Raw genomic sequence first — 25,210 nt, forward strand, 5'->3', positions numbered from 1 at the left:
ACTACCAGTGAAGAATCAGTATTTCACATTGAGATTAATGTATCAATTTTGTTGGCACTTAGTTATAAACACAAGTATCAATTGGTCTTACTTGTTAAGATCAGTTAGCAGAGCAAACGCACAAAAAAAGAAATCATTGCATCAAAAATCACAACATTAATAAATGCAGGCCCATTTTTGTAGAAGCTTGGAGCTGGAGCAAGCTAACATTCACAGCTTCACAGAAAAGCTGCTTTAGTAAGAGGGACGGAGAAAGGGACAATATTCAAAGAAGCATTTTAAGTTTCCTCCTGAACTGTATTTCTGTATATAGTCACTAGTATTTGATACTTCATTAATGCCGTTACGTTGGCTCGAGAGACTCTAGGACTTACCAACCATCTACGAGATCTGTCCACATTCCATTTTACAGTTTCAGCATGTCAAAAATCCTCAAGTTTGAGGCACGAATATGAAATGACAATGACTAATTTGTTATAATCCAAGAGTTAAACATTTCTATTGCCTCTCCCCTGGTTTGTCAAGTATATGGTTTCTAACAGAATAGAATCCTGCCTAATAGGAGGACGTGATGCAACAGATGGATAAGAGTCTAATATCAGTGCATGTATTAGATCACTTTATTATGTTTACATTTAAAGCAAACCACACATCTTAACCAAATACTGTTTAGAAATATTTCAGTCTTTTATTTAAAAGACAATTATAATCCCCTTGATTATGGAAGCAAGTGTTTGGGTAACAGGCGCTAGTAACCAGACTCAAATGCTTCTTAACTGTGCAAGAGGCAATAATGCATTACTGATTCAGACAGGCATTATATGTTATCTTAAATCCTTTAGCTTGCAACTGGGAACAACTCTGTCCAAGACAATGGTGGTTTAACCCTTTAGCTCTTATTTTTGCAGTAAAGAAGCGTAACTGTGGAAGAAACTGACATTTTATCCGACATGACAAATACCACCAGCAAATCCAATGTAGACTTATCATTATAAATAGGAAGATAGAACAACTACAGCATGAAAATAATTACAGCAAAATTTGTATACAATGCATTTCAGTTTACAGTGCACAAAATGTCAACACAAAAATACATACTCTAATTCACATCAACTCACCATTCCTTTCCCTTTTAAAGAAAATAAAGAAATAAAATCTTCTTCCTCAAAAACCAATTAATAGCAAGAAGTATTAAACAGTCCTGAATTAAAGACTTCAGGATCACCTCCAGCAACCCTTACTCTAGAAATTGGGGCTTATAGCACAGCTCTGCAAGATACAGGCAAGATTACTACAGGCCATTTTGGCCTCTAACTGGCAAATAGTTTATTTTTTAAGAGCTCTAAATCCTTGATTCTAGATAGAAAGTGATCAGAGACAACTGATCCTTCCTTCTCACTAGCCACATTTATGAGATCCTTATCTCTTAATAATGAAAGCATGGAACAGCATTCAGATATCAATCTTTGTAATCAAAGACTTGAACTCTCCCAAATCCAGAAGCTATTCCTTACACTCTGGCAGTTTCCAAAGTGCTTTGTCATTCACCCAAGCGATCGATCTAGATTCAAACTTCTAAATTCACTGATTTTAACAAGGTCTCTTTCCCATCCATTTAATGCATAAGACAGAAAAACAACACACTGTACAATGCAGTCTCTACAGTTTAGCTAATCTGACAAAATTACTTAAAGTGCAATTTAAAACTGGAAAGTTTTTTTGTAAGCATAAGCTTATTTATCACAACATTTTAATATACTGGCATGAGTTTAAGCTAGATAATATTTCAGTAACCTGGGCTAGTGTAAGTATTTTAATGTATGAGCTTTTACATTTATAACATGAGTATTTTGAAAAATAGCTGCATAAAGCATCACGACAAATAATACTGAACTCCAAGTTATATCCAGCTTCCCATAAAGACAGATTTGCTAAAGGAAAAAAGTTTCTCTAGCTCTTACTACATCGGAGAGACTAAAAAAAAAAAACAAAACACTTTAATGTGAATGGAACATTTAAACTGAAGCTCAGAGAAGCCCAAGTTCACTGAAGTCTGAAGCACCTGTAAACCACAGACATACTTTCAGAAGTGTGAAGTACCCTATTTTCTATTTCAATATACCATTAACATTCTAGAACGCTTTGCTGTTACACTACTAGAGGTTCTCAAGGTAGAAAAACTCAAATCTGCAAACAAGTTTTCACATGTCATTTTTAAATTCTTTGCATAGAAAGCAACACCCTGATTCTACCATTTTATCCACAAATGTAGAGAATTTACCATGTTGGCATCATATCAGGAAACCACATTCTTCCAAGGTGTTTGGAGACTTCCAAATGAAGTCGATCTAAGCTATAATCATTATCTGGAATCAGTACCTCCTCCATTATAGAAAGCTGGGTAAGCCTGCCACCACACATCTTTACAAATTCAATAAAACCTCTACAAGTTACTTCGCATTCACCAAGTCCCATGGCTGTTAAGTTCTTACAGCGCTCAGCAATCCGAATAAGTTCGTCATCCAAAGGCTGAAGTCCATTAGCACACACAACCAACTCAATTAACCTTGGGCAATTCATGCCAATACGACCTAACATTGCTTTGCTTACTGCACGACCAAAGTAAAGGTGTGTAACAGGGGTTTCCTCTCTGAAGAAAGCATCAAATTCTTCTTCATATAAGAAAAAATACATCACAATGTTGACTTTGGGGGAGTGTTTAACAAGAGCATCCCAGCTTTGCTTTTTAATAGTGTGAAATTCAACTTGTCCGGGATTTTCACTCACAACATCTATGCGAAGGTGTTCGAGATCAACATGTTTTTCACTTGAAAGAGCCAGCAGCAGTTCATCACTTAATATGTAGTAGTTCAAAGCCAGTTCCTTAAGTCCATGACACTGGTCAGCAACACAAAGAATTCCTGAGGAACAAAAAAAATTACTCTGTAAAACGAAAAGTGAATATAAGCACAGTTGTTTGTTGAAAAGCTCAAGCAAGTACTAATTCTATTGGCTTGAGTATTCATGCCTATATCCAAAAACCATGAAATATCATAAAGTTCTAGACTTCCACATCCTTTTACGGGCTTTTGGCCACAAAACACTTGTAAAAGAAGCAAGTCTGACTAGTCGCATTCATCTTGGATCTGCATAGCTTTCTTCCTTTTTGCCCTTCCTTGTGCAGAATTTCCTCAACTTTGAAGAAGCAACTGAACTCAGGTAAGATTCAGCTGAAATTGCCACTGTTCCCTTCCCTAATACTCCTTTCTTCGGCATTCATCTAAGCATTCTATTTCAATGACCACCAGCAACCTAGTTTAAGAGCTATGCTAAAACAGATCCTTCCCTGAATTAAGGCATAAACAACATAACTGCTCTTAATCTGTTGGAATACAAAGTACACAGATTAAATCACCTTTTGTGGACTCTGGAAAAGAATATAGGGAAGAGACCAGACCAGGATTCCCTTTCCCTAGCACCAAAATTTCAGGAGAAAGGTAAGTGAGAAGGGACCCAAAAGCCCTCTGACCTTTCTGGCAAACCGCTATTTTGAAGGGAGTGAGCCCTTCACCAACCAATGCTAAAATGAGCAAGTTCATACTACCAGATCTGGACACACGAGGGCACTACAGAAACTGAAAGACTCTCAGTCTTACACTACTAGTTTTTGAAATTTGTACACACTCCATGGGTTCAGGGTTTTTTTTAATATAACTATTATAAACAGAAGTATTAACACTTTTGCTCAGTAAGTTAAACTCACAGCACCTTGCAAAACAGCTATTGACAACTGCTTTCATCTCCTTTGTCCCACCAACCAGTAGTTGATTCATGGGTCGGGGATTTTGCATGTGTGTTCCCACAGAATGCCAGTTAGTTAAGTTTACAAAGTTGCACACGTTAAGCAGCACACATTTGGTTACCCTTACACAAAACTGGCAATGAACATTAACTCCTTGGAACACGTGTTAAAGGCTTGTACTAATTTTGGAGGCTTTTCCTCCTCAAGGCCTATCATCAGAGGTACTGAAGCTGCTGAGAAGAATGTAAAAAAATTCCCCAGGATTCCAGAAGATGCAGTCAAGCGAGGAGCACCTTCCTCTTCATTAATCCAACTCACTCAGCAACACAAAGACATTCTTCTTCCTCCTCTTCCAACTGTCCAAACCAAGAGCAGGTCAATAAAAGGCCTCTGCTAAGAGACTCAGAAGAGCACTAGAAGTTTTATGAATAACTTGTTTCAAACTAAGTCTTGACTATTGTTTTATGATACTTTATTACTACATTTTTCATATATATTCACTACTCACCAGCAGGTGATACATGAGGACAGCTGCTCATTTTCAGCAGTTTTAGAGTATCACTATTGTTAGCAACAAGAACCTTCAAGGAAGGATCATCAAGTGGTGTGTCATCTATCTTGACTGATGATAATGACTTGGAGTTTACAAAAACTACTGTTAGTGCTGAAGCAAAATGAGCCTGTTTGGAGAAATTGAAGGAGGGGGAAAAAAAAAAAAATCTTATGAAGAGACAGGCAGAACTTCAGCATCTAAACCTCAGGTTTTGCACACACAGAAAGTACAAAAATAATCACTTCTTAGGCATCCCCTTTCTTGTGTAACAAAGACAGGCTTATTTGAACATGAACATAGGAAATCTTTGTTTAAAAATAGTGACGTGACAAAAATTAACTTTATGCTCAGTAGTTAACTCATGCAGTCCGATTTATCTTTTCACTGTAATAAAACAGAGATAAGTGGACATAGTGATGAGCCTGAAGTATCTAGAATTTAGCTGCAGAAAAATGGAAATGGCATTTATTTTATTTTCCAGAAAGTAACTCTGCTGTGACCTATAGAGTCAAAGAAAAAATCTCCCAACTATTTTAACAATATGTTACAGCATGTGGTCACTGTATCTTTTAATCTGGAAATGAGAAAACTCAAGCCTTCTAAGTTATTCCCCATCTCTACACCACAAAGTATCAACACTACTACGTTTAATGAATGGAATCAATGTTTAATTATTTTCCTAATACTAAGGGATGCCACAAATTAAAGAAGATATGCCAATAAATACAGACTCTTTCATAAAAATTACCATCAACTAACAACACAGTAAGAAAGCTAAAGTCGTTTAAGAATGAGTTAAGTCATTCTAGTTAGAGTTTGTAGAACATTACCTTAGAGACATTCATGAAACTTGGTTTTGCTGTAGAAATCAAACCCAGTGTCTTGATAGAACAGTTCACCAACTGAGAAAGGATGTCACAGGCTGCTTCTGCTGACTCAGTACTACTATCAACCTATAAAAACAATTTAAAAATAATGAAGTCATTCTTTATTATTTTTTAGAAAACAGCATCATGGATACCCAAGACTGCAAGTTCCACACCCACTTAGCTGTACTACACCAGACTACATTTACCACAAGGACAAAGTGCACCATTAATTAGAAATTTCAAGACAAGAAAGAGTTCAGGAAATTTACTCTTAGGAAATTTTCCTGAGTATGACTGCTGGGTATTTCTAGTATGAACAGAGAGCTTAAATCTAAGCCTTCTCTTCAAATAACCTCATGCCTTCCTAAACAACTGTAATTAATATTAGTGTTATGATAGACAGTGGTATGTATGCATCTTTTTTAAAATGCCAATTCTAGACTCTTAGAGCCGAAAAAAGACTGGATAAAGCCTAGATATACTCCAGCAAACTAATCCATTCTACCTGCAGGGACACCACCTTTGCATCTTGAATAATGAACTGATTCTCAATTCACCTATAAGCCTGATGACTAACTTTGGACAAATCACTATTTCATCTCACCTTCCTCCTCTGTGGTAGCTGAGATAAAAGAGTAGCTGAAAAAGCATAAAAGTTGCATTAAGACATTATAATGCCAATTCATTATAATCACTTATACGAAGTGCAGAAGTTACATGTATTTAATAACTGATTATCCATGAACTGCTGTGCAACCGATGTCTCCAAATGTAAAACTGCTACCAGTGCTGAGAAAAAGAAGTTTCTGATTTTCATCCTAGCTTTAATATCAATCCTTTCTTCTGCTTTTCCTTCACAGCTTGGAACTATGACCTCCTCTAAGGAGGAGTGACTGCAAAAAAGTGAACAAAGCACCTGTAATTCCAACTACGATCTTCTCAGATAAACAGAATAAACGGTATCAAGTACTCAAATAAAAGAAGTCCTCATTTGTGCAATCCTGAGACTACAAACATAGTCTTAATTAAGTAACAGTAAACTTGATTTAAATTATGTCCTTACGTGTCAATCACCTGAATATACAGGCACAGCATCTTTCTCCCTTACTCATACTTTTTCAAAGTATGGTTCTAAGATTTCAAGACATTCTTCACTGTATAGCCTTATTTCGCAAATAAATTATACACACAAGACAAATTTATTTCCTCAAATGCCTCCATGTGTAAGAAATATTTGTCTGCACAATAATCTGCTGAGTAATCAGATTGCCATGAACACTGATTCACAGAAAATACGTATTCTGTATATTCTGAAAACATATCATTCAATCTTCAGCACTGTATTGTATGACATTAGCTCTTTCTTTACTTTGTATAGATCAGAGTGTAGAAAATTGAAGGAAACTGTGTGCATGCGTGGAAATAAATTGTTGCAGTAGTTGCAGTTTTAAACTTTAAAGTCTTTAAACTTAAAAGACTTCCCAGGTACAACACTTGAGCCAACCGACATAGAGAAGCTGCATACATTATGGGCACAGTAACGTGACAAAACAAGCCTTGGTTCATCCAAGACTTACCTTGAAGCTGACGTACTGCAGATGATCAGCATGCCTCTTGATAATCTGCTGAATGAGATCAGGATGTGTAGACTTTAAGTAAGAAGTAGCTGGCTGGCTAAGTTCAAATTCAAATCTCCTCCAGAGATCTGGGATGTGAAAAATATCATTCCACCTTCGACAAACAGAAGATGCCCTAGCTCGATCTACTAAAGGTAGAAACTGAAAAATACGCAGAATAACATGGTGCGGAAGGCTTCCCCAGTCCATTGAGGTGTGCAAGTCAGATTCACCAAACACTGAGCCATATAAACAAGTTTTCTGTTTTTTGCTTTTCTGTGATGTTTGAGGAGCTTCATTTTCAATCACAACTTTCTGCCTAGCTCTCTTCATCGTGAAAGTTTCAGGTACTGGAACGATCCGATGTATTCAAACTGCACAGTTTCCTGAAAGGTCTCATGTACAGTAGGTCTCTAGAAAAAAATACAGAAGATTGGGGAGGAAGGGAGAGATGGCAGGGGAAGAACAGTAAGAGATAACAAGTTAGTAAAATTTAAATATAGCACGTTACTATGAAAAAAGGTATGTCCATATGTCAATATCCAATGCACAGACATTAGCAAGCACCTCCTTTCTCGATACCTTTTATTTTGTACAACTTGATTTGAATCTGGAGAACTTGGGTTTGTTAATTTACCAAGTGCAGTTTCATGTGTCAGTACTTCATAGTATATAAATCACTTTGTAGGAAAAAAAAGTATTTAACAGCAATTTAGTTTAGCAGTAGCAAATTGTGTATGTTTAAGTTTAAACTCAGCAGACAAACTATGGAATCTACTCATGATTTCTAGAAGAATTTTATCAACTACAAAACCCAATTCATAAACTCCCTTTTTAAACACTGATGAACTTGGAACAGATGCGTCAGAAGAGCCAGATTCAAAAGCTTTGCCCGCTTCCCCCACTGCTTTGCTTTGTTGGTGTTTTGTTTTGGTTTTTTTAAATCGTGCTAGGCAGAGGAAAAATGTTGGTACAACAAACAACAAAAAACTTCAGAGGCCACTTATCAAAACAGGGCAAAGTAAGGTTCGCATACTGTTTTTCAGCAGGAGAAAAGGACAGTGACCCTGGAATACAGCAAACTGCATGAATCTACTTCACTGAGGAACGTCTGCTACATGAGCCAGAGTTGAGAAAAGAGCAGCATAAGGAAAAAGCTCTGCTTTCACATGCTGAAGCAGCGCAATCTACCCAAGTCCATTCTAGACTGAATTCTGTTAACAGAATTCAGTTCTCAACAATTCTCAACAACTGTCTTAACTATTTCAAATGCCACTTCATTTTACAGTGGGAGGAAGCCCCTTCAAATGTCCTACTAATTAGACGTTCAGCCAGACCTTATCCCTTCCCAACCAGTCTGAAGCTAAAATTTTCAAAGCAACCAGGCATTCGTCAAGAACGAACAGAATACGTTATCTATTTTTACTGAACAATCTTCCATGGCAACCCTCACAGCATGCTTTTTTTGGACCAAAAATTTTCCATAGTATATTCATTGGGGGGGGGGACACAACACACAACACAAATTCCAGAAACAGTTGCCAAGATACAGACTATCCTATCAAAAACTTATCTGGCATTTTCCCCAACTTATAAAACCTGACCCGTATGGCTGATGAGGTGTCTGACACGCAAGTGTAACTCCATTTTTATGAAAAGAAAGCATGTGCATTCTTCGAGAAGTGAGAAAGAACAACCTAGCCAATTAATCAAGAGCTGTTCATATGACCAGCTTCACTACTGTTTGTCCTCCTGACAAATGGTCTCAACCACCAAGGAATTTATTCTAGCAGTCGTTAGAAATCTTCACTCAGTCTCTTTAAAGTTCCATTTATGACAGTGATAGGTAATATATGCAGAAGCACAAGCTAGCAACACTCTTTAAATTATATGTAATAACAGAAGTTTTTCTTTCCTGAATAGACACATGTGCCTTACATTAACAAGCAAAGGCAGCAAGTTAAAGAGAATGAAGAACAATATGCTCCAAAACAAAGCAGTATTTCTAAACAATAGTGTTACTAATGTAATGAAGATGCAAGCTCAGCATGAATAAACATTTTGCTACTAGACCATGTTATCAAATTATCATCCACACAACCATCTTTTATGACTTTGGAGTGCTTTAAGCCACAAAATGAATGGGCATTCCAAAGCATTATATGTGGATGTAGTAATTAACCATTACGTAACTCTCTCTTCCAGTTGCTCATAGCCTTGCTAAACTTAGCAAAGGCTAAATACCTTTTGAGTCGAATACCTGCTTTTTTTTTCCTCCTCCCTCCTTGGGAGGTATTAAAAATTTAGCTGCTTCCTAAAGCTAAAGTCCACAACAAAAAATGAAATTAAACAAATGCTGTTGTCTGACAAGCTTCTCTATGCTTTTGCTATTCTCATGCAAATCTGCAAAATCTGTAAAATATAAGTTTCTGATAAAAATGGAAATTTTCACTTTCTTATCTGAAACTTATTTGAGCTTCATGGGTGCTGTTTTGGGTCCCACAAAGAAGTTTTGGCATCTGAGAACTACCAGAAAGGACATTTCCCTAAACCACAGGCCAAGCTATAGACCAGATGCAGCATATCCAGTCCAGATGTATGAAGAGATGTGACAAGGTATGCATGGCGTACATAGTATCTATGCTCTTGCTAATGGAATGTGGCCATAACTTGTTCTTGTTGCTACATCCCTGTAAAACTGGTAACTCTAGAATTTCTATTTTTAGTATTCTATATTGCAGTACTTTAAATCCAGCAAAATTACGTTATATTACTCACTGTGGGATGCAAAGCCAGAAAAAGGTTCCATTGGTTATATATCACAAACTTTTTACCAAACACGAAGCCCTATTTACTGTGAAAATGTGAATGCTTATTTCATTCTCAATACTTAAACTATGAACAGCATATGTTTTAAAACACAACTGAAGTTAACTAAATTATAGTTCCATGTGATATAAGCCAGTTAGTATTCAATGAGAGGCTGACATGTGCACATACCTCCAAAGAATGTGGAAGTTCCTGTCAAGTTACCAGCACCTTTCTGGTATCTGAACATCCATCCCACTGTTGAGTCATCCTGTATGTGTGCATGGATTCCTTAGCCAGAAGGCAGGGATGGGTCCCAGAAGATGAACTGACCTGTGAAGCCACCGACCAAAGAAAAACTGTTCTGCAACATCTAGGAGACCCACAGGAGGGACTAAACTCAGTTTTGGAACAAAGACTGAGATTAATAGTACACTCTGCGCTGCCAGTCAGACGTGGAAGCAGAACAACAGAATGTGACACGAAAAATCAGTTTTACCAAATGTTGTTATCTGAAAACTATCATTTAACTAATGCGAAGGTGTAAGTGTTGGCACAAATCTAGTTTTTGCATTATCTACAATTTTAGTCACAACAGCACTCTTACGCAACACAGATATACCTCTGGATTCTTGAATATTACTTAGAGAAATTAAGAACCTGGATAAGAAGCGTTAATTTTTTTCAGTTCACTGTATACCAAAACCACATAAATCAAAGTAGTTATACTTAAAGATATGACTTCTAATATTTTAAAATTTAAGGACTCTTGGGTTTAAACATTACTCACTTTTACTCCAAAAGTATGCTTACTGCATCACAATAATATTGACAGTAAACAAACTATTTTGGCTAATTAAACTCTATCTGGAAAAAGAGACAGCGATGATGTACGAATATGCTCCCATATGCCAATATGAAAAAACTACCCTATATCTTAGTATGAAAGAGTATCTTGGTCTGCTATAAGAAATCATACCCCAAACCTCCAAGTTCAGTTACCCATTTTGCATTATTTGAAGATGGTTTAATGGAAAGCTATAGGAACAGCAACACAGATCTTACTAAATCATGGCAGATTTGAAATGAAAAAGTAGATTTAGAAACTGAAGATGATTACAAAATATTGTGTTCAACCAGTAATAATATCTTTAGAAACCTTCTAATGCTGAACTTCTTTATTTTTCTTTAAAAGATGGGAGACATGAGGCTTTAGATTCTCCCAGGTCATATCATCATCTTTTGAAAAACTACCCCGTTAATATCAGCTTTATCGTTGTAAAGTTTAACACGGGTGTAGTACATGTAGCCCCCATCTCCTAAGCAAAATCAAACTCAAGTACTGAAATCTGTGCAAGTAATGCTGTTGCTCAGCTCACACATCAGCAAATTTAAGAGCTGCATAATCATGCTCGTCTATAATTAGAAAGTTGATATACATTAGTAACTCTGCTCGTAGATGACGTCTAAAGAAGTTTGTAATTTACGGTGGCCTTGTGTTGCACAGTCTACAAGTATTACATGTTCTGTGAAGTGAGCAGACTGTCCCTTTGCTAACTCTGCATGGCACATAAAATTCATTTGCAAACGTGCTGTCAGTTTCTAACTCACAGAAGTTAGAATCATAAATTATAAGCCTACTCATAGTAGGCTTATGATGACACGTGTAAACGGAACACATAAATAACATTATAATTGAGAGAACAAAAGACTGAGATGCAATTTAAAGATTCAACGCAGAAGTACATTAAGTGTAAGTTTATAAACTTGCACAACATAGTTTGAAGAGGCTTTCTTACCTAAAGAATGCTTCCAAGTTACAATAGGCAATAAATGAATGAACTGAGGCAGCTGCAGCCATGGGGCATTCACAAGCATCTGTCTGCTTTCCCCTCCTGTCCAGATAAAATGCCACAAAAACCTTTATTAGTTTCGGAAAAAAATAACCCTTGTATTACAACCCACGCAAAAATGATAGGAAAATACGTTGACATCAATTTATACATCTTCTTGCTTTAGTGAAGGCACTTGAGGGCATCATCTTAACACAAGGTATCTTATCTCACATTGCAAATACTGTGTCATCAATAGAAACGTGAGGTCAGATTAAGTATAAAACTGATGGGAAACAAGTGTTGCAACTGCATTTACATTGTACTGGCCAACAATACAATGTAAACAGTAAGTTATTCAATATTTGCATTATCATTACCAAACTTCACTACTAATGGTAAACAACACTGTCTATAGGTACTAATGTAATCTAAGAGTCATGGAACACATAGGGAAAAAAACCAAAATGTTTTTTCCTGCCTTTTTCCTTCATTGGCAAGGCTATCTATTGGCCTAGGGAACTACGTGACAGATGATCAAAACACAGAGGCCACATGGCACAGCCTCCTACCACCAAAGGTGCAGCAGCCTTAAGTCACCACCCAGTACAGCCCTGGGTACGCGGTCACATGGCAAGGAGCAAGACAGAAGCTGCGGTCCATCAACAACAAACCACCCAGCCTGCAGCCTCCTCCCTGTTTACGAGCTCCCAGAAACCAGACTCCATGCTGTTTTTTTTAATACTGCATTACAGATAAGTTTGTGTTTCAGTGTCTTCCATCATAAGCAATTATTCAAAGCTTTAACCCCAAGAATATCACTAAGTTTGCTTTTATAAAAATACACCAAATAACTGAAATCTTCCTCATGATAAACTTTACATGCCTATCCTGGAGGGGCGGGGAGAGTATACCCTTCCATCTGTTCTAAACTCAGGATTTCAGTATTCTTCCCAACACTTCTCAGCGTGGCTGCAAGCAAAACAATTGTTAAAAGTAAAATAACATCTGAAAATTAAAAAAAGGACAGTAATATGCTTTTATAGTAAGAAATGCATCAAATATAGTTCTATTAATATAGTCGATAAAGACTAGCTACAACGTTCAGCAGGCTTCTGAATTTCACAAAGGTTTGGACTAGTTACCTGTAACAGCTGAATACTCCCTCCTAACTACAGACCACCTCCTGATGCAGTGAGCTTCTCTTTCACAGACCTGTCCTAGAACCCTTCAGTGCAGAAGGAAGTTTATACTTTTACATTGCAGATATAAGTAGCAAAATTTTAGATACTACATTTAAAAAAAAAGTTACTGAAAGTTCTTGTTAACAAAAAAAAATTAATCAGGTGTACAGTCTAATGATGCTTCCTTTAACTGTCCAAGGCCACAAGAACCATCCAAAGCAGCTTAAACCATGTCAGCTCATGTAAGCAGAAATGTTTATAATAAAAAATAACTAGTTACCAGAGATGCAATCAAACACAAGCTTGTTACGTAAATAACAGAATAACAGCGAATTGTTAGTCTAAGGTAGAGTTACCCAAATTATTATCAAAGATAAACAGCAGCAACACAGTCGTTGAAATGAAACACTCTGATAACTGATGAGGTTTATCAAATCTATTCACATCCTCATTCGTGTAGAGCAAAGTATCAAACATTGCTGCACTACCTTATACAGCTGCTTTCCTCTATAAACTGTTTGATCTTAATGTCCTGTGATCAAGTATTTTGCACAGCTGCATGTTATCCTACTCAAACTCAAATCCACAAAAACCAACAGGGATCCAGAAAAATTCAAGTTAAATAACTGTTTCTGCAGCTTATCCTGGTAACAGAACCGTAAACTTCTACTAAAATTAAGACGTTAAAACCTCTCCCATGACATGGGGTCTCGGCAGGGGATTCTGAGCAGTGGTCAGCAGCAGCTCAGTTAAGCTAGCAGCTGTTCACTACTTCCGATGCTACAGTGCCAGTTCCAAAACAGAGGTTTTATTACTATAACCCAACATATCACAGATTCAAGCCACAAAGAAATAACTGCTTCCTCCGATTTGTAGATTCCCCTTTCAGTTCTCAACACCAGGACTCAGCAGGAATTAATAAAATAAAACACCATAAAAATCAGGTTTCTAATAGAAACAGTAAAAGAAACCAAAACAAATCCAGCAGAAATAAAGTTCCTGAGAAATAAAAAAACCTTTCAAATAACTAAGCTTGGAAATCCACTGGGATAAAGCAGGCATCATAATTAAGCTTTAACTTTCTAACACTTAGAAATTAATGTTTATGGATCTGCCTTTAACAGCTGAAACACTTGTCACCTTAATCATAGTGTCTTTAAGAAATCACAGTTCAGTGATAGTATCAAGGTCACCCACTCACAACGTTAAGGAATTTGGAGTCCGTCTTGGGAATGAGAGCAGCAGACACTGTACACAAGAAAGGCAGTGTTGGAAAGCTGTTGCAACCGCTGATGCAGCCTCAAATTCAATTGCTATGGTTCAAAACATAGATCAAAAACGCATTTTAAGCTTAAGTCTCAGAAGATCTAATCCTTCAGTATGATGAGCTCCAAGATTAAGCTTTTTCTTCATTTAGGGCACAGCTATCTTTTAATGGGTGGCATTTTTGCTTCTGAACAGGATTTTTTTTTTTTTAAAAATCAATCCTCATTTTTCTCAAAACTGAACCTCTGAGCGTCTCTCTCGAGGGATTTATCACATTTTTAATATGTTTATGACAAAACCTCAGAGACCTAAAAATAACAGCATTCAGATGAACATCTTAATGCTTGCAGTTAATCAGTTTTAACTGAAGAAATACAAACGCATTGCCACTTTCAGTGTTATTTAGGTGACAAAATTTAGCTATACGTGTTCTACTGACGCACTATTTTTAGAAGAAAGCCATCCCCACCTGAATAGCCTTTAGACTATTAAGAACACCCAAGACTCCCCTTTTTTACTAAATGACACATCTGAAGCTCCACAGCTCTTTAAAAGAGTTCTCCAGGGCTTACCCAAACACTACACGGCAGAAAAAAAACAAAAAAAAAAAAAAAAAAAAACCCAAAAACCACAACAACATTCTTTCCACAAGTTTTCTAGAAATGTTTCGACCCGATTTTCAAGCCATTCAAGCTCTTTACATTGGAAAAAAACCCTCCTTTTCCAACCGACAGCCCTGAGCATCCCCAGCACCCCGCTCCCAACGCGCTCGGTCGGATGTCCGCCCCGCCAGGTCCCTCTCCAGTTATTTTGCCTGCGTGGGGACAGCCAGGTGACTGAAGAGAGGGTACAAGCCGCCTACAACGAGCATCAAGCCCTTCCTGCACCGAGCGGTTCTGAATTTCTGTTTCACCTGAACCCTCAGCAGAAGGCGGCCCTGAGGGACGGCAGCCCGCGGCAGGGCATTACCTTTCCCGGAGGTGTCCTCCCGCAGCTCTCCTTGAGGGGAGGGGAAGGAGCGCGGCCGGGTCCCTGACCGCGGCCCGGTGCGGTGACCTCCCCTCAGGCCGAGGGCGGGGGTTTACGAACGCCACACGTACGCGGGAGCCCTGCTGAGGTCAGGCCGCCTCACGGCTCAGGGAGAATTAAGGTCTCCAGGCGCGGCGTGCGTGCGTCTGCCTGCCCGCCCGGCCCCTCCCGGGACCCCGCGGCCTCTCCCCGCCCGGCCGCCGCGCAAGGGCTGGTCCCCCCACGCCGCCCCACCGCTCACCGCCGCCTCCCTCGCAGTGGCACGGCCGAGGCCAGCGGCAAAGCGGGGGGGGGGGGTGAGGCGCCGCGAAGAGCCCCGAAGCCACCGGGCCCGCCGAGCGCCCTGGCCACGCCACCGCCCGCGGAGGGGAGGAGCCGGCGGCGGCCCCGCCGTCCCAGCGCGCAGGCGCCGTGCGAGGCCCCGGGGAGGCGAGGCGGCATGTGATGGCGGGCGCCATTTCGCGCCCAGGCGAGCCTCGCCCCGAGGCTAAAATGGGGAGGGCTGGGCGGTAGGGTGTCCCTTGCTGCTCCGGAGCCGGCCGTGCCCCCCGTCAGGCAGGCAGGGATCCTGCCCCTGGTCGCCTGCCCTCTCCTTTCCCTCCCCAGAGCGGCAGGGGTGGTTGCTCCTCCTGAGGCCCTGCCTCCTGCTCATTTTCTGCCCTCTGAATTTTGCATCGTTTCCTGACGTGAAGTACCTGTACCTCCGTTGAGCTGGGGCAGTCCTGGCCTTTGGAAACTGCCCCATTAGCCGCCTCAGGAGGCTGTTTCCTCCAGGCACGGCCCTCTCCTGTCCCTCCTGTTGAAGCTAGGCCTCTGGGAAGCAGCTTTGTGGCACTGCTGGGGAGAAGCTCGGTCCTTTCAGCCTGGAGGCCCAAAATCGATGCGGGAGCAACATCCCCTCTCTGCAGCCTTGCATTTCTGCCCCCTCAAAGGGAAGCATCAGCCAGCCAGACTGGTCAGTCCCCAGCTGAATGCTTACACTTCAAAAGAAGATGGAGTACAAGCAGCTTTTACTCTTTTTTAGCTGCCTGTTGGCCAAAAAGGGCCCCATTCAGAACCAGGAAGGCTTTCTCCATTTGCTGTGCATATCCTCGCTGCCTGCCTCTTCAAAACACCCTGCCAAGGACAGAGGGCAGAGCACTGCATCGTATGTCAAAACTGGAGATGACAAAAGTATACCTCTAATTTACACCTAAAGCATAGTTTAAAAAATTGCAGATTTTATTTGTGCAGACATACTGCATAACGGCTTATCACTAGCCAGTATTTGTTTATGATTCTAGTTATATCTGAACAATTGGGGTTTTATTACCAACTGCTACAAAACACTCACAACCACAGATTTCCTGGCTCTTGCATATAGCAATAATTAACCAATAACAAGCCTTTATAGCATCTTTTTATGAAGAGATAATACTAAACATGTGAAGCATTTTAGTGGTAGATTATATCTGCCCTATATAAAAGCAAAGCTGGTAGAATGCAGCTGAGTATTTCTGCGACATCAAAACAGTTTCTTCACGCAGATCTGAAAAACTAGAAAGTGAACATGTTGAAGGGCAAATCAAACAAACTGAAAGGAATATTTATCATACAGTGACTGTGACATCTTCAAAGTACACAATTTCCTCAAACAGAATGACAAAATATACCACACATTTAAAATCAATTTAGTCTATAAAATCTACCAAAACCACTCTTACCTATATGGTTCAACTGTTTTATTCAGACCCTAAAGGTCTGAAGAGATTAAGTTCCAGGTAATTTTTTCAAGCCTTTTGTTCCTAGTATATGTTTTTAACCTGATTTTTCAGTAAATACTGCTACAAAAAGCACCTTTAACTTAGAAGTTACAATCTGTATACAGTAATAGAGGATAGACTGTAAACAGAGATTAATGCAGATTTGCAGCTAGTATGTAAATCCACCAGTCATGGGTTTCTTTGGTGCATTGCCAATAACCTTTGGGCTGCTGTACAGGAACAGATTCAAATGGGCTTTAGAAAGATTCATAGACTAATCTCTGAGGCTTTCTGTAGAGAAGAGTTTCCTCTTTTGATCTAGTCTAGCAGATACATATTGTATACCTAACTTAAAATGGAGAAGTATAGAATAGTACAGAAGAATTCTATGCACTTTATAGCTATACTCATTATTGCTTTAAAATGCTTACAGGTATATAAGAACAAAAAAAATTAGCTACTGAAAGGAAATAAGCACAAACATGGGCACACACCAGGAGCTTCTATCTTCTACTCATCTTCCAAGTATCAAATAGGCACAGAGCTGCTGCTTCTGTCTCCAGATCCTTTATCTCATGCACAAGATGCAAAGAGGTAAAGGCAAACTGTACCACTGGATATAGGCCTTCCTCATCTAACCCATTACTATGGGCTGCCCACGTCATCCAGCCACTCAAAGTCAGGCTTAGCCTTCCTCCTGTGGTTGTCTCTCCTGGAGGCAGATTTACAGAAAGAGATATTCTACTCACATCTCATGTTTATGATGGTTACGGGAATATTTTGCATAATATTTCACACAGGTTTCATAATATACTCTTTCTGTACTTCGATCAAGAGTGATATTCACTTTTTTATCATTGGGCTTTGAAGTAGTAATCAAGAAAAACAAATTTGAGTAAACCCATGAGTTAATTAGTATAAGAAAGCTTTCAGGAAATCAGAAGTTCCCTGAGACCGAAGAATGAATATGTGTCAATTCAGAATCAGTACACCATGCACCTGGAAGATTTACAAGAACTGTGTGAAAAGTTAAAAGACAAGTCTCTTGAGGTTATTGGCCATTTCTTAACTAGTTTTTAACAGAAGGACTCCAGAAGTGAGGGGAGAGAGCTGGAAAAAAAAAAATGAAGGAAATAAAGTCAAGAATATTTATTGTCAGATCAAGTAGGAAACCATGCAGTGTATTGTGCCGTACAACAATAGTTCATACAGATAGTTCTCACAAAAAGAAATCACTACCATGATTCCGACAAATCCACATAACCAAAGGATACTCATGGTTGCACACTTGCTATCTTGGACCCTTGAAAGATAACAATGGAGGCCAGCAGTGCTGGGCTTTGGCTGAAGTTTCACACAGACACCATCATTTTATGCTGAATGATACTCAGAGTCAGTCTAGCTTCTCTCTGAAAGTAGTTACATTTGTATCAGCGTGCTAAGCCCAATAAGTACTATGTTGTAGCTTCTCCTTTTAAAAGCTTAATTTTAGAAAGAACCACGTATTTCACGAACAGTATTGAAAACACAGGGACATACTGTCGTTCTTGATTTAAAACCCAAATACTCAAGCTTTGTGATCAAACACTGCAGCTAACAATTTAAAACTTAACTGAGCAGACTAGAGTAGCAAGTGATGACCGTGCCCAGAAAGTAGGTTAGTATGTTATGTTTGCTGGAGGCTTGTGAGCTGCTCTGTTAGACACCAGCTGCCGCACAGGCAGGCAACAAGAAACAACCTGTCCTAGGAATAGAAATCACCCAAGTTCTTTTGTAAAAGTTTTTATAATCCACACTGAATCTGAAATAAAATAGTGAAAACAATAGCTTATTTACATGCCTGTTTGCAAATGCCTTCCTTTATAAGAAAGAGTTAAAACATGGGTTTATATGGACAAATCTTTATGAGACAATATTAAGCTTTTAGAAATGCAGTAACAGTCTAATATTACCTCTCCAGAAATAAGCATGAATCACTGAAGGGAGTAACTCCAAGTATGTTGTAATCCTATCCTTCTGTTTGATGGTGTGAGTATATAAAATGGTATATTGCGGTTTTATATATATGCTAGACATATGTGTTTCAGACAAAATTGGTAATAGGTACAGTTAACAGTGCCCATTAAACTGCAAAACAAGTATAAGAAAATTTTGATATAGATGCTGTTTGTACTTTCTGTGGAAAGAGCCACCACAAAGGCATATTAATAGTTTTTAACCTGTCTGAAAATAAATTATGTAGAGATGTTATATTCCTCTGTTATACTATAGGCATGTTATTAAAATCCCAATGTGTTTTAATCTCTAAATTAAAAAAAAAAAGCCATCTCTAAGCAGCAGAGACCAGTTTTTCAATCATTACCTTTTTGAATAAGTTTGAATAAGGGCTGGCTGGGAGCCGGGGGGCCCTCCCCACCCAGCTCCGCAAGGCAGGGCCGGAGATGGCAGCCAGGTTCAACCAAGAGTCCGTATCGTTGGGCAAGTCCCTGGTGATGAGGCAGGTCCAAGGTCAAACCAGGTCAGGGTCCCTGGCCAGGCACAGGGGTGGCAGTGGCTGCAGACCAGCACTCCTCCAGCATTGCTCAGGAAGGGATTGAAGGGCCAGGGCTGAGCTTAAATGGGCGCCTGGGGCCGCAGGACCTGGCTGTGGGTGAGGCCCCAGGTGAGGCTGCTCAGGGCCATTAATACCTATTAGCGTATTAATGTATTAGCACCCTGACACTTTCCATAGGTAACTCTGCCCACTAACCCATAAAACACAGGTTATTTGAGCCTCTGATTGAGTATTATCTGAGCAGCGTTAAAAATAAATTGCCAGCTAATTCAATTTCTGTTTACTGGTGTTGATATATAGATTGTCATTTTGGGGGAAAATAAAAAAAAAAAGAAAGAGATTCTCTGATTCAGATTTTTTATGTCATTAGCTGTTTGGTAAATACCACAGTGTGGCTGACTTGAGTAATGAAATCTTCAGAAATGGCCATATCTGCTTAGGTTCTGATAAATGTCTTTGAGTTGAGCACACAATAAATTGTCTTTAAGATGTTGTTTGTAATAACTGTCATTCTGATTACCTGCTTTAACAAATAGATGCCCTCCACACTGAAGAAAACACAAACCTTAGAGGACTAAGGCTGTCCAAAGTGGGCAGCTGAAGATGTGGTTTGATCAGAAAAATAGCTGATAATAGCAGCTGAAGTAGCAGCAAACATTTTGAGTTTTAATAGTAGAAAAAGCTTTGTAGTTTTGTAACTGAGTTATAGCTCAGACAGGCTACCTATGGAGGCTGCAGAACCCTCTGTGGAAGATTTCAGAGCAAGCAAGCAAAATTTTGGTCAAGGATGGTCTAGACATACAAAACTCGCTTCAGATCAGAGGAAGGGATTCAATGACCATTTAAGTTCCCCGTCAATCCCCGTTTTGATCATTCATGATCTTTTTATGTCCTATCTCCTTTTTCTGCTACTGGCAAGTGCCCATTTTTTTCACAGATTTGAGAAAATCTGTTCACCCAGTTGGCAGGAGGAGGAAGTGGGTTTGTTGCAGTTCCTCTGCCAGGAAGGAAAACTATAACAACAATAAAGCTTATAAAAGAGGTTTTGACCAGTTTCCTCCACCCTCTTTGAATTTTATCTGTGGGACCTAGGATTCGTGCATAGATAAAAGAATCTTTTAGCTTTAGCAACTTTATCCTCCTTTTTGATTCATATTTGTGACATTCTTTTCCAGAGACATGTTTCTGTTAATTCTTTTCTGTACTATGCACAGATGGTGTAAAATTTGTTTTTTAAATGTTAGATCAATGGCCAGTGAACAAAAAAATGCAGAACTGACATGTTCTTTGCAATTTGACTTGTTTCTTTGCTCTCTAAAGGTCTGATTTTTTAAACACATTTTTAAACATATTTAAACATAATTAGACATATTTTGTGTTTACTTCCAGGTGTTGCTATAGCATCACTTGGTCACAAGAGGGAACTCGCATATCAGTGTCTATGATTTATTTTTTATATTAAAACCCTGACAACTCCGCAGACTAATGAAGAGGATATGTTAGGATATGCATGTGTGAGACATGTAAGTGTGCATATATAAATCTATATATATTTATATACCCGCGCCTTTTAGTTACCGAAGAAGGGAAACCATTCACAGAAATAAGGAACAATAACCCTAGCAGGCATGACAGCAGAAAAGAGCCATGGCCCAGAAATAACTTTCTGATACTCATGGGTATATATCTTACGCTTATGGGTATATGCTCATGGGTTGTGCCTTATCTCTGTTCCCACACTGCAGTTCTGTAAATCTCAAAACTAATACTAACTTACGGTATCAGGACGTGGATGGAGCAGAACATGCTCCCTCCCAGCAGAGCCTGACCAGCAGGGATTACTCTCATCAATAGTTTTGGGCAGCCCTTAGTTTTAACTTTCTGTTTTGAGCCCAGTATCGCCTTTCACCTTTGCAGAGAGTCCTTTGCCAGCCCAGACTTGACTGTACGTGGGATCTGTCCAAGAATTCCTAGTATTGAATGTACATGCATATTGTTTGATTGTTAACTGTGTTCATTAAAGGAGAAGACTCAAATACTAATTAATTTTCAATTTCTGCTAGATGCCAGTGGCAGCAGCATGGATTGTATCCAATCTGCTCAAGGCTCATTTTTCTAAAATAGATAAACCTGTAAATCCAGAGCTTTCTAACCTGAGAATTAAAGTTGCCCTCAGAACTTGGTGTCATGCATCTGTCTACACTGATGTTCCCACTGGTCAAGCAATTGGCCAGCAATCCTGGTCATGTATTTGCAAGTTCCTTCAAGAAAACACATAAATACCTCTAATAAACTGAGCACAGTATGGGAACTTTTCTTGGAAACCTTGCTGCTGTTTCTGTCCAACTGCTAGAGAGGACAGCCCGTGCACAGCTTACAAGATAACCCCTGACAGTTCGGTAGCTGGATTTGTATCTGGATTTGTTGATATTTGAGTTGTAGATGCTCAGGGTCGTTGGTTTCCTAGGAATCGGTAGCAACCTTCCTGTGTGAAAGTGATCTACCTTGTCTCAGCCCTGCGGTATGCCTGGTCCCTCACACAGATTCATTAAGCACTGCTGTCTGGAGCACAAATTGTAGTGGCCCTTTAGCTTATCCCATGGCTGTGAAGCAGTGCAAACCCACTGCACTATGCCAGCATGAGCTACGTAATAGGGTAATAGTTGCAGCATGCAGTCCTGGTTGGTTTGTCTTTCAGATGTGTCGTGTCCATCTTGCACATTTTCCATTTTGTCATCTGACCTTGTGAGTTCCTCAGTTCCCTTCAAGTTTTCTTTGTGTGCAACTGCTACCCTTCAAATATAGCATCATGAAGAACATCCCCGCTGTGGCTGGTGGCACTGCTACAGGTGCAGTGGATGTTGGGCCACACATCGGTGATGTGTTGCAATGAATTTGGGGCCCTTGAGAAAAGAGAAGGTGTCCTGCGCCATAAGGCCAGTTCCTAGAAGAACTGTGACGTGTTTTGCTTGAGATCTGGGAGTAGGTGTTTGGAGAGATATGCAATTTTCAAGAAGCACAGAGTGGATTCTGTTAAGCTGATTCTTGTCTATGCAATGAAAAACACGGTAGATGGGAGAAGGCAGCTTTCCTAACCTGGGCTTGCTTACTGAACCACGAATCACATGGATATCTGTCAGTTTTGATAGATGCTAGGGCTGCAGGTCTTAAAACTTCTAAGAGAAGGTTACGCATAACTAATCATTATCTAATTTATTAAACAATTTAATCATTAATTTAATTGCACCACACCTGCATACCATTGTTCTGTTTAACTTGATGGGGTAAGCAAGTTTGCACAATCTAATGTTGAAGATCTTAAAAGTCTGGGAATAGTCCAGGAAAATTACAAATAATAAGGTTAGACCTCAAGCCAGGTGTACAGTCATGAACATGTCTCATGCTGTGAGGACTTACCACGTGGTACCGCAACCTGGATGTAAGCTGTTCACTGTCAGAAAGGTGAAGACTCTTTCAAGGCTGTATCTTTTAACTGCTATATTTTCGTGTGCTGTTGCTGATTCTAGACTTGGTTTATGTCTCGATATACTTTTAGATGCCCTTTACTAGTGTATATGTGTCTTTTTGTAATAAATATAGCCAAATTACAGGACCGGATGGTCCTCTTTGGAAAAGAGTATGTGATAGGATACTGTTGTTATTCTGTGAGTCTGGGCTCTAGCCAATCTAATCCTTGTGGATTAATCTGCAATAACTGGTCTTCCAGCTTGGTCGGAATTTTGGTAGGGCTGACTGCAAATATGTAGTTACCAAAGTGTGAAGTAAAACCAAAGCATGGCAATAACTGAACTTCGTGTCATAATGGAGCCAGAAGAGTGCCAACTGTAGGCAGCGTTTGGTTGATTCCAAGAAACTTTGAGGAAAAATTGAATGGGAACAAAAAACATTTAGTCTTCGTTATTAATTCTCCTAAGGTTTTCTCAAAACACCTCATTCAAAAATAGGAGTTTTTCCTTAGTTTTCAGCTGCTGAAAATGAAAAACATTTCCATAAGTTTTCCAGTGAGAATATGAATAGATAGATACTGCTTGAAAATATTTCTATTTTGAGGACACAGACATTTAGATCTTATATTTAGTATGAAAAAGAGTCAGTTAAATGTTGTAAGAATTCATTATAGATCCAGTCATTATATTTTCCATGTCAGAGAAGACTTGTAAGGAGTCATAGTTATGCCAGGTTTCCTTTCATGATTGATAAATCTGAAGAGGATGAAGCATGTTGCCACAAGTACTTACCTGGGTGTTGATTGAAAAGATACCTTTAATGAATGCACTTAGAATTGGCCTTTGTGAACAGAAAAACTGGCTGATCCAAGTACAATTTCATGATATGCCTAAACTTACTTAACTGAGGGCACCCCGTGCGGGTACAGTCCCATTCTTCTTCACCTTCTCCCAGCTGTATGAAGAGTCGGATGGAAAATAAAGGATTATTTTTAGGTTGGACAGTTTTCCATCCCGCACAGCCCCATGATTCCTGCATAGGAAGCTGTTTAGCAGATCCAGATTGTTCCAAAGCCCCAGGTATTTTCTAGTCACTGGATCACCTGGAGACTACAGGTAGCAAAGCTGTCAGCACTGGTCGGGATCTTCTAAGCACCACTTCCCTGGAGAATTTTTGGACCTTCTGTTGATACTATAGTCAGTCTACTTGCCAATAATTTCAGTTACTTTGTTTATGGCAGGAATTCTGTCTGTATTTTGACTCGGTACATTTTAAATGTCTTCATAAGGAATTTGTGTTCAAGAGAATGACTTCGGCTAGGACATGTCATTTTGATAAAATATCTCTAGTATCAAACAAGTATCAGACTAGGCTTCCATATGCCTCTGCTGACTACTTCCTGATGCATCTCTCATGTATACATTCAGACAGAGGTTTTCCTCATTCATTTTTTCGTAGTTCCTCTTCCTTATATCAACTAAGTATAAAAGAAGAGTAAGATAAAATTCTCTGTTCATTTCTGTAGCTGGTATTGCCTTGCTCTCTGCGGTGGTGGGGCCGGCAGCAGAGCATTCCTGCAATTCACACCTCTTGCTACTGCTTCACCCACACTGCTCCCCTTTCCTGGTGGTTTCCCCTCATGCAAGGGGATTTCTCAGTTTACTGCCTGGGAGACTCTGGTTCCCCATAACCAGGTTGTTCCAATGCCCAAGCATTTTCTACATACTGGACCCCTCCCGGAGGCAGTTAGCAGGGAACAAAATTTTCAGCAGTCATCGGGATCTTCTGGTCTGTCCCAAGGTTTGACAAAAAGCTAAGCTAGTGCAGGGTGGCAAGAACAGCTCCAACAGCAATACTGAGTGGCAGCTCCCACCCAACCCAAGAAGTCTGCTAGATTCTTGCCACCTTTTTTTTTCCTCATCTTCGTGCCCCATGTAAATGGGGGCATTATATTGAAATGTGCAGAATATGTGCTATATACACATAGCTTTTCTTAATTGCACATAGATCAGTAAGAGGATTATTGGAATGGTGAAAGCTGCATTAAATTATCCTTTGCCTGCCCATCTTGTCCTCCGTGGCCCATCAGTATCACAGAGTTTGCAAGGACCAGGGAGACCATACTTTAAAAGACCTAAATTTCCCTTCCCTGTTCACCAAAACTGTTCCACAACTTTTGCTGCCTCAGTCAGCCACCAATGAAGGGGATCATTGGGTCCTAAAGGCCTGTTTTCTTAAATCATTGTGAGATGTGCTAAAGCAACTAGTCTTCAGGGGTGCTTGCCTCTAAATAGGTGATAATGATTAAATGCATTTTTGCACTTTTCCTTCCTTGTGAACACCATAGCCTTTATTTCTAATTGCAGTACGTTGCTGAAAATACCTTGTAGAGTCAATGGGGATCTTTAAGTCTTCATGCTTTCCTTTCTATTGCATTTCACTTAATAATTATGACATCAGGTGTACGGAAGCACGGCAAAATGAGAG

The 25,210-nt window shown here is 39.5% G+C and overlaps 1 protein-coding gene and 1 long non-coding RNA gene across 5 annotated transcripts; both read right to left on the reverse strand.

Moving 5' to 3' along the window:
- Window positions 1–663: 663 nt before the first annotated feature.
- On the reverse strand, window positions 664–15,242 carry LOC127022078 (F-box/LRR-repeat protein 21-like). 4 transcript variants are annotated; one of them, XM_050905489.1, is made up of 8 exons: window positions 14,900–15,045; window positions 13,866–13,912; window positions 11,448–11,543; window positions 9,841–9,981; window positions 6,802–7,253; window positions 5,186–5,308; window positions 4,311–4,482; window positions 664–2,921 (listed from the first exon to the last, which is right to left on the reverse strand). In XM_050905489.1, exons 5-8 carry the CDS (start codon window positions 7,171–7,173, stop codon window positions 2,278–2,280), a joined length of 1,311 nt encoding a protein of 436 aa, XP_050761446.1. In that variant the 5' UTR covers window positions 7,174–7,253; window positions 9,841–9,981; window positions 11,448–11,543; window positions 13,866–13,912; window positions 14,900–15,045; the 3' UTR covers window positions 664–2,277. The 4 variants fall into 4 exon arrangements, with proteins under 4 accessions (XP_050761446.1, XP_050761445.1, XP_050761448.1 ...); XM_050905488.1 differs by having other exon boundaries at window positions 13,866–13,977; XM_050905491.1 differs by lacking the exons at window positions 13,866–13,912; window positions 14,900–15,045 and adding an exon at window positions 15,201–15,242.
- Window positions 15,243–16,159: 917 nt separating this feature from the next.
- Window positions 16,160–19,237, reverse strand: LOC127022088 (uncharacterized). Its single transcript, XR_007767301.1, has 3 exons — window positions 19,064–19,237; window positions 17,196–17,413; window positions 16,160–16,495 (listed from the first exon to the last, which is right to left on the reverse strand). It is a non-coding gene; the product is annotated as an uncharacterized LOC127022088 (long non-coding RNA).
- Window positions 19,238–25,210: the final 5,973 nt, after the last annotated feature.

Source organism: Gymnogyps californianus, chromosome 14 (assembly GCF_018139145.2).
Source record: "Gymnogyps californianus isolate 813 chromosome 14, ASM1813914v2, whole genome shotgun sequence".
Lineage (NCBI taxonomy): Eukaryota > Metazoa > Chordata > Aves > Accipitriformes > Cathartidae > Gymnogyps > Gymnogyps californianus.

What these genes read in the sequence shown, in the direction of transcription:
- LOC127022078 (XM_050905491.1), bottom strand. Translation starts at nt 7,173, where the DNA reads ATGAAGAGAGCTAGGCAGAAAGTTGTGATTGAAAATGAAGCTCCTCAA. An exon ending in TGCAGTACGTCAGCTTCAAG is followed by an intron (nt 5,309 to 6,801) that starts GTAAGTCTTGGA and finishes TTGTTTTTATAG; the next exon opens with GTTGATAGTAGTACTGAGTC. An exon ending in GTTTCATGAATGTCTCTAAG is followed by an intron (nt 4,483 to 5,185) that starts GTAATGTTCTAC and finishes TTCTCCAAACAG; the next exon opens with GCTCATTTTGCTTCAGCACT.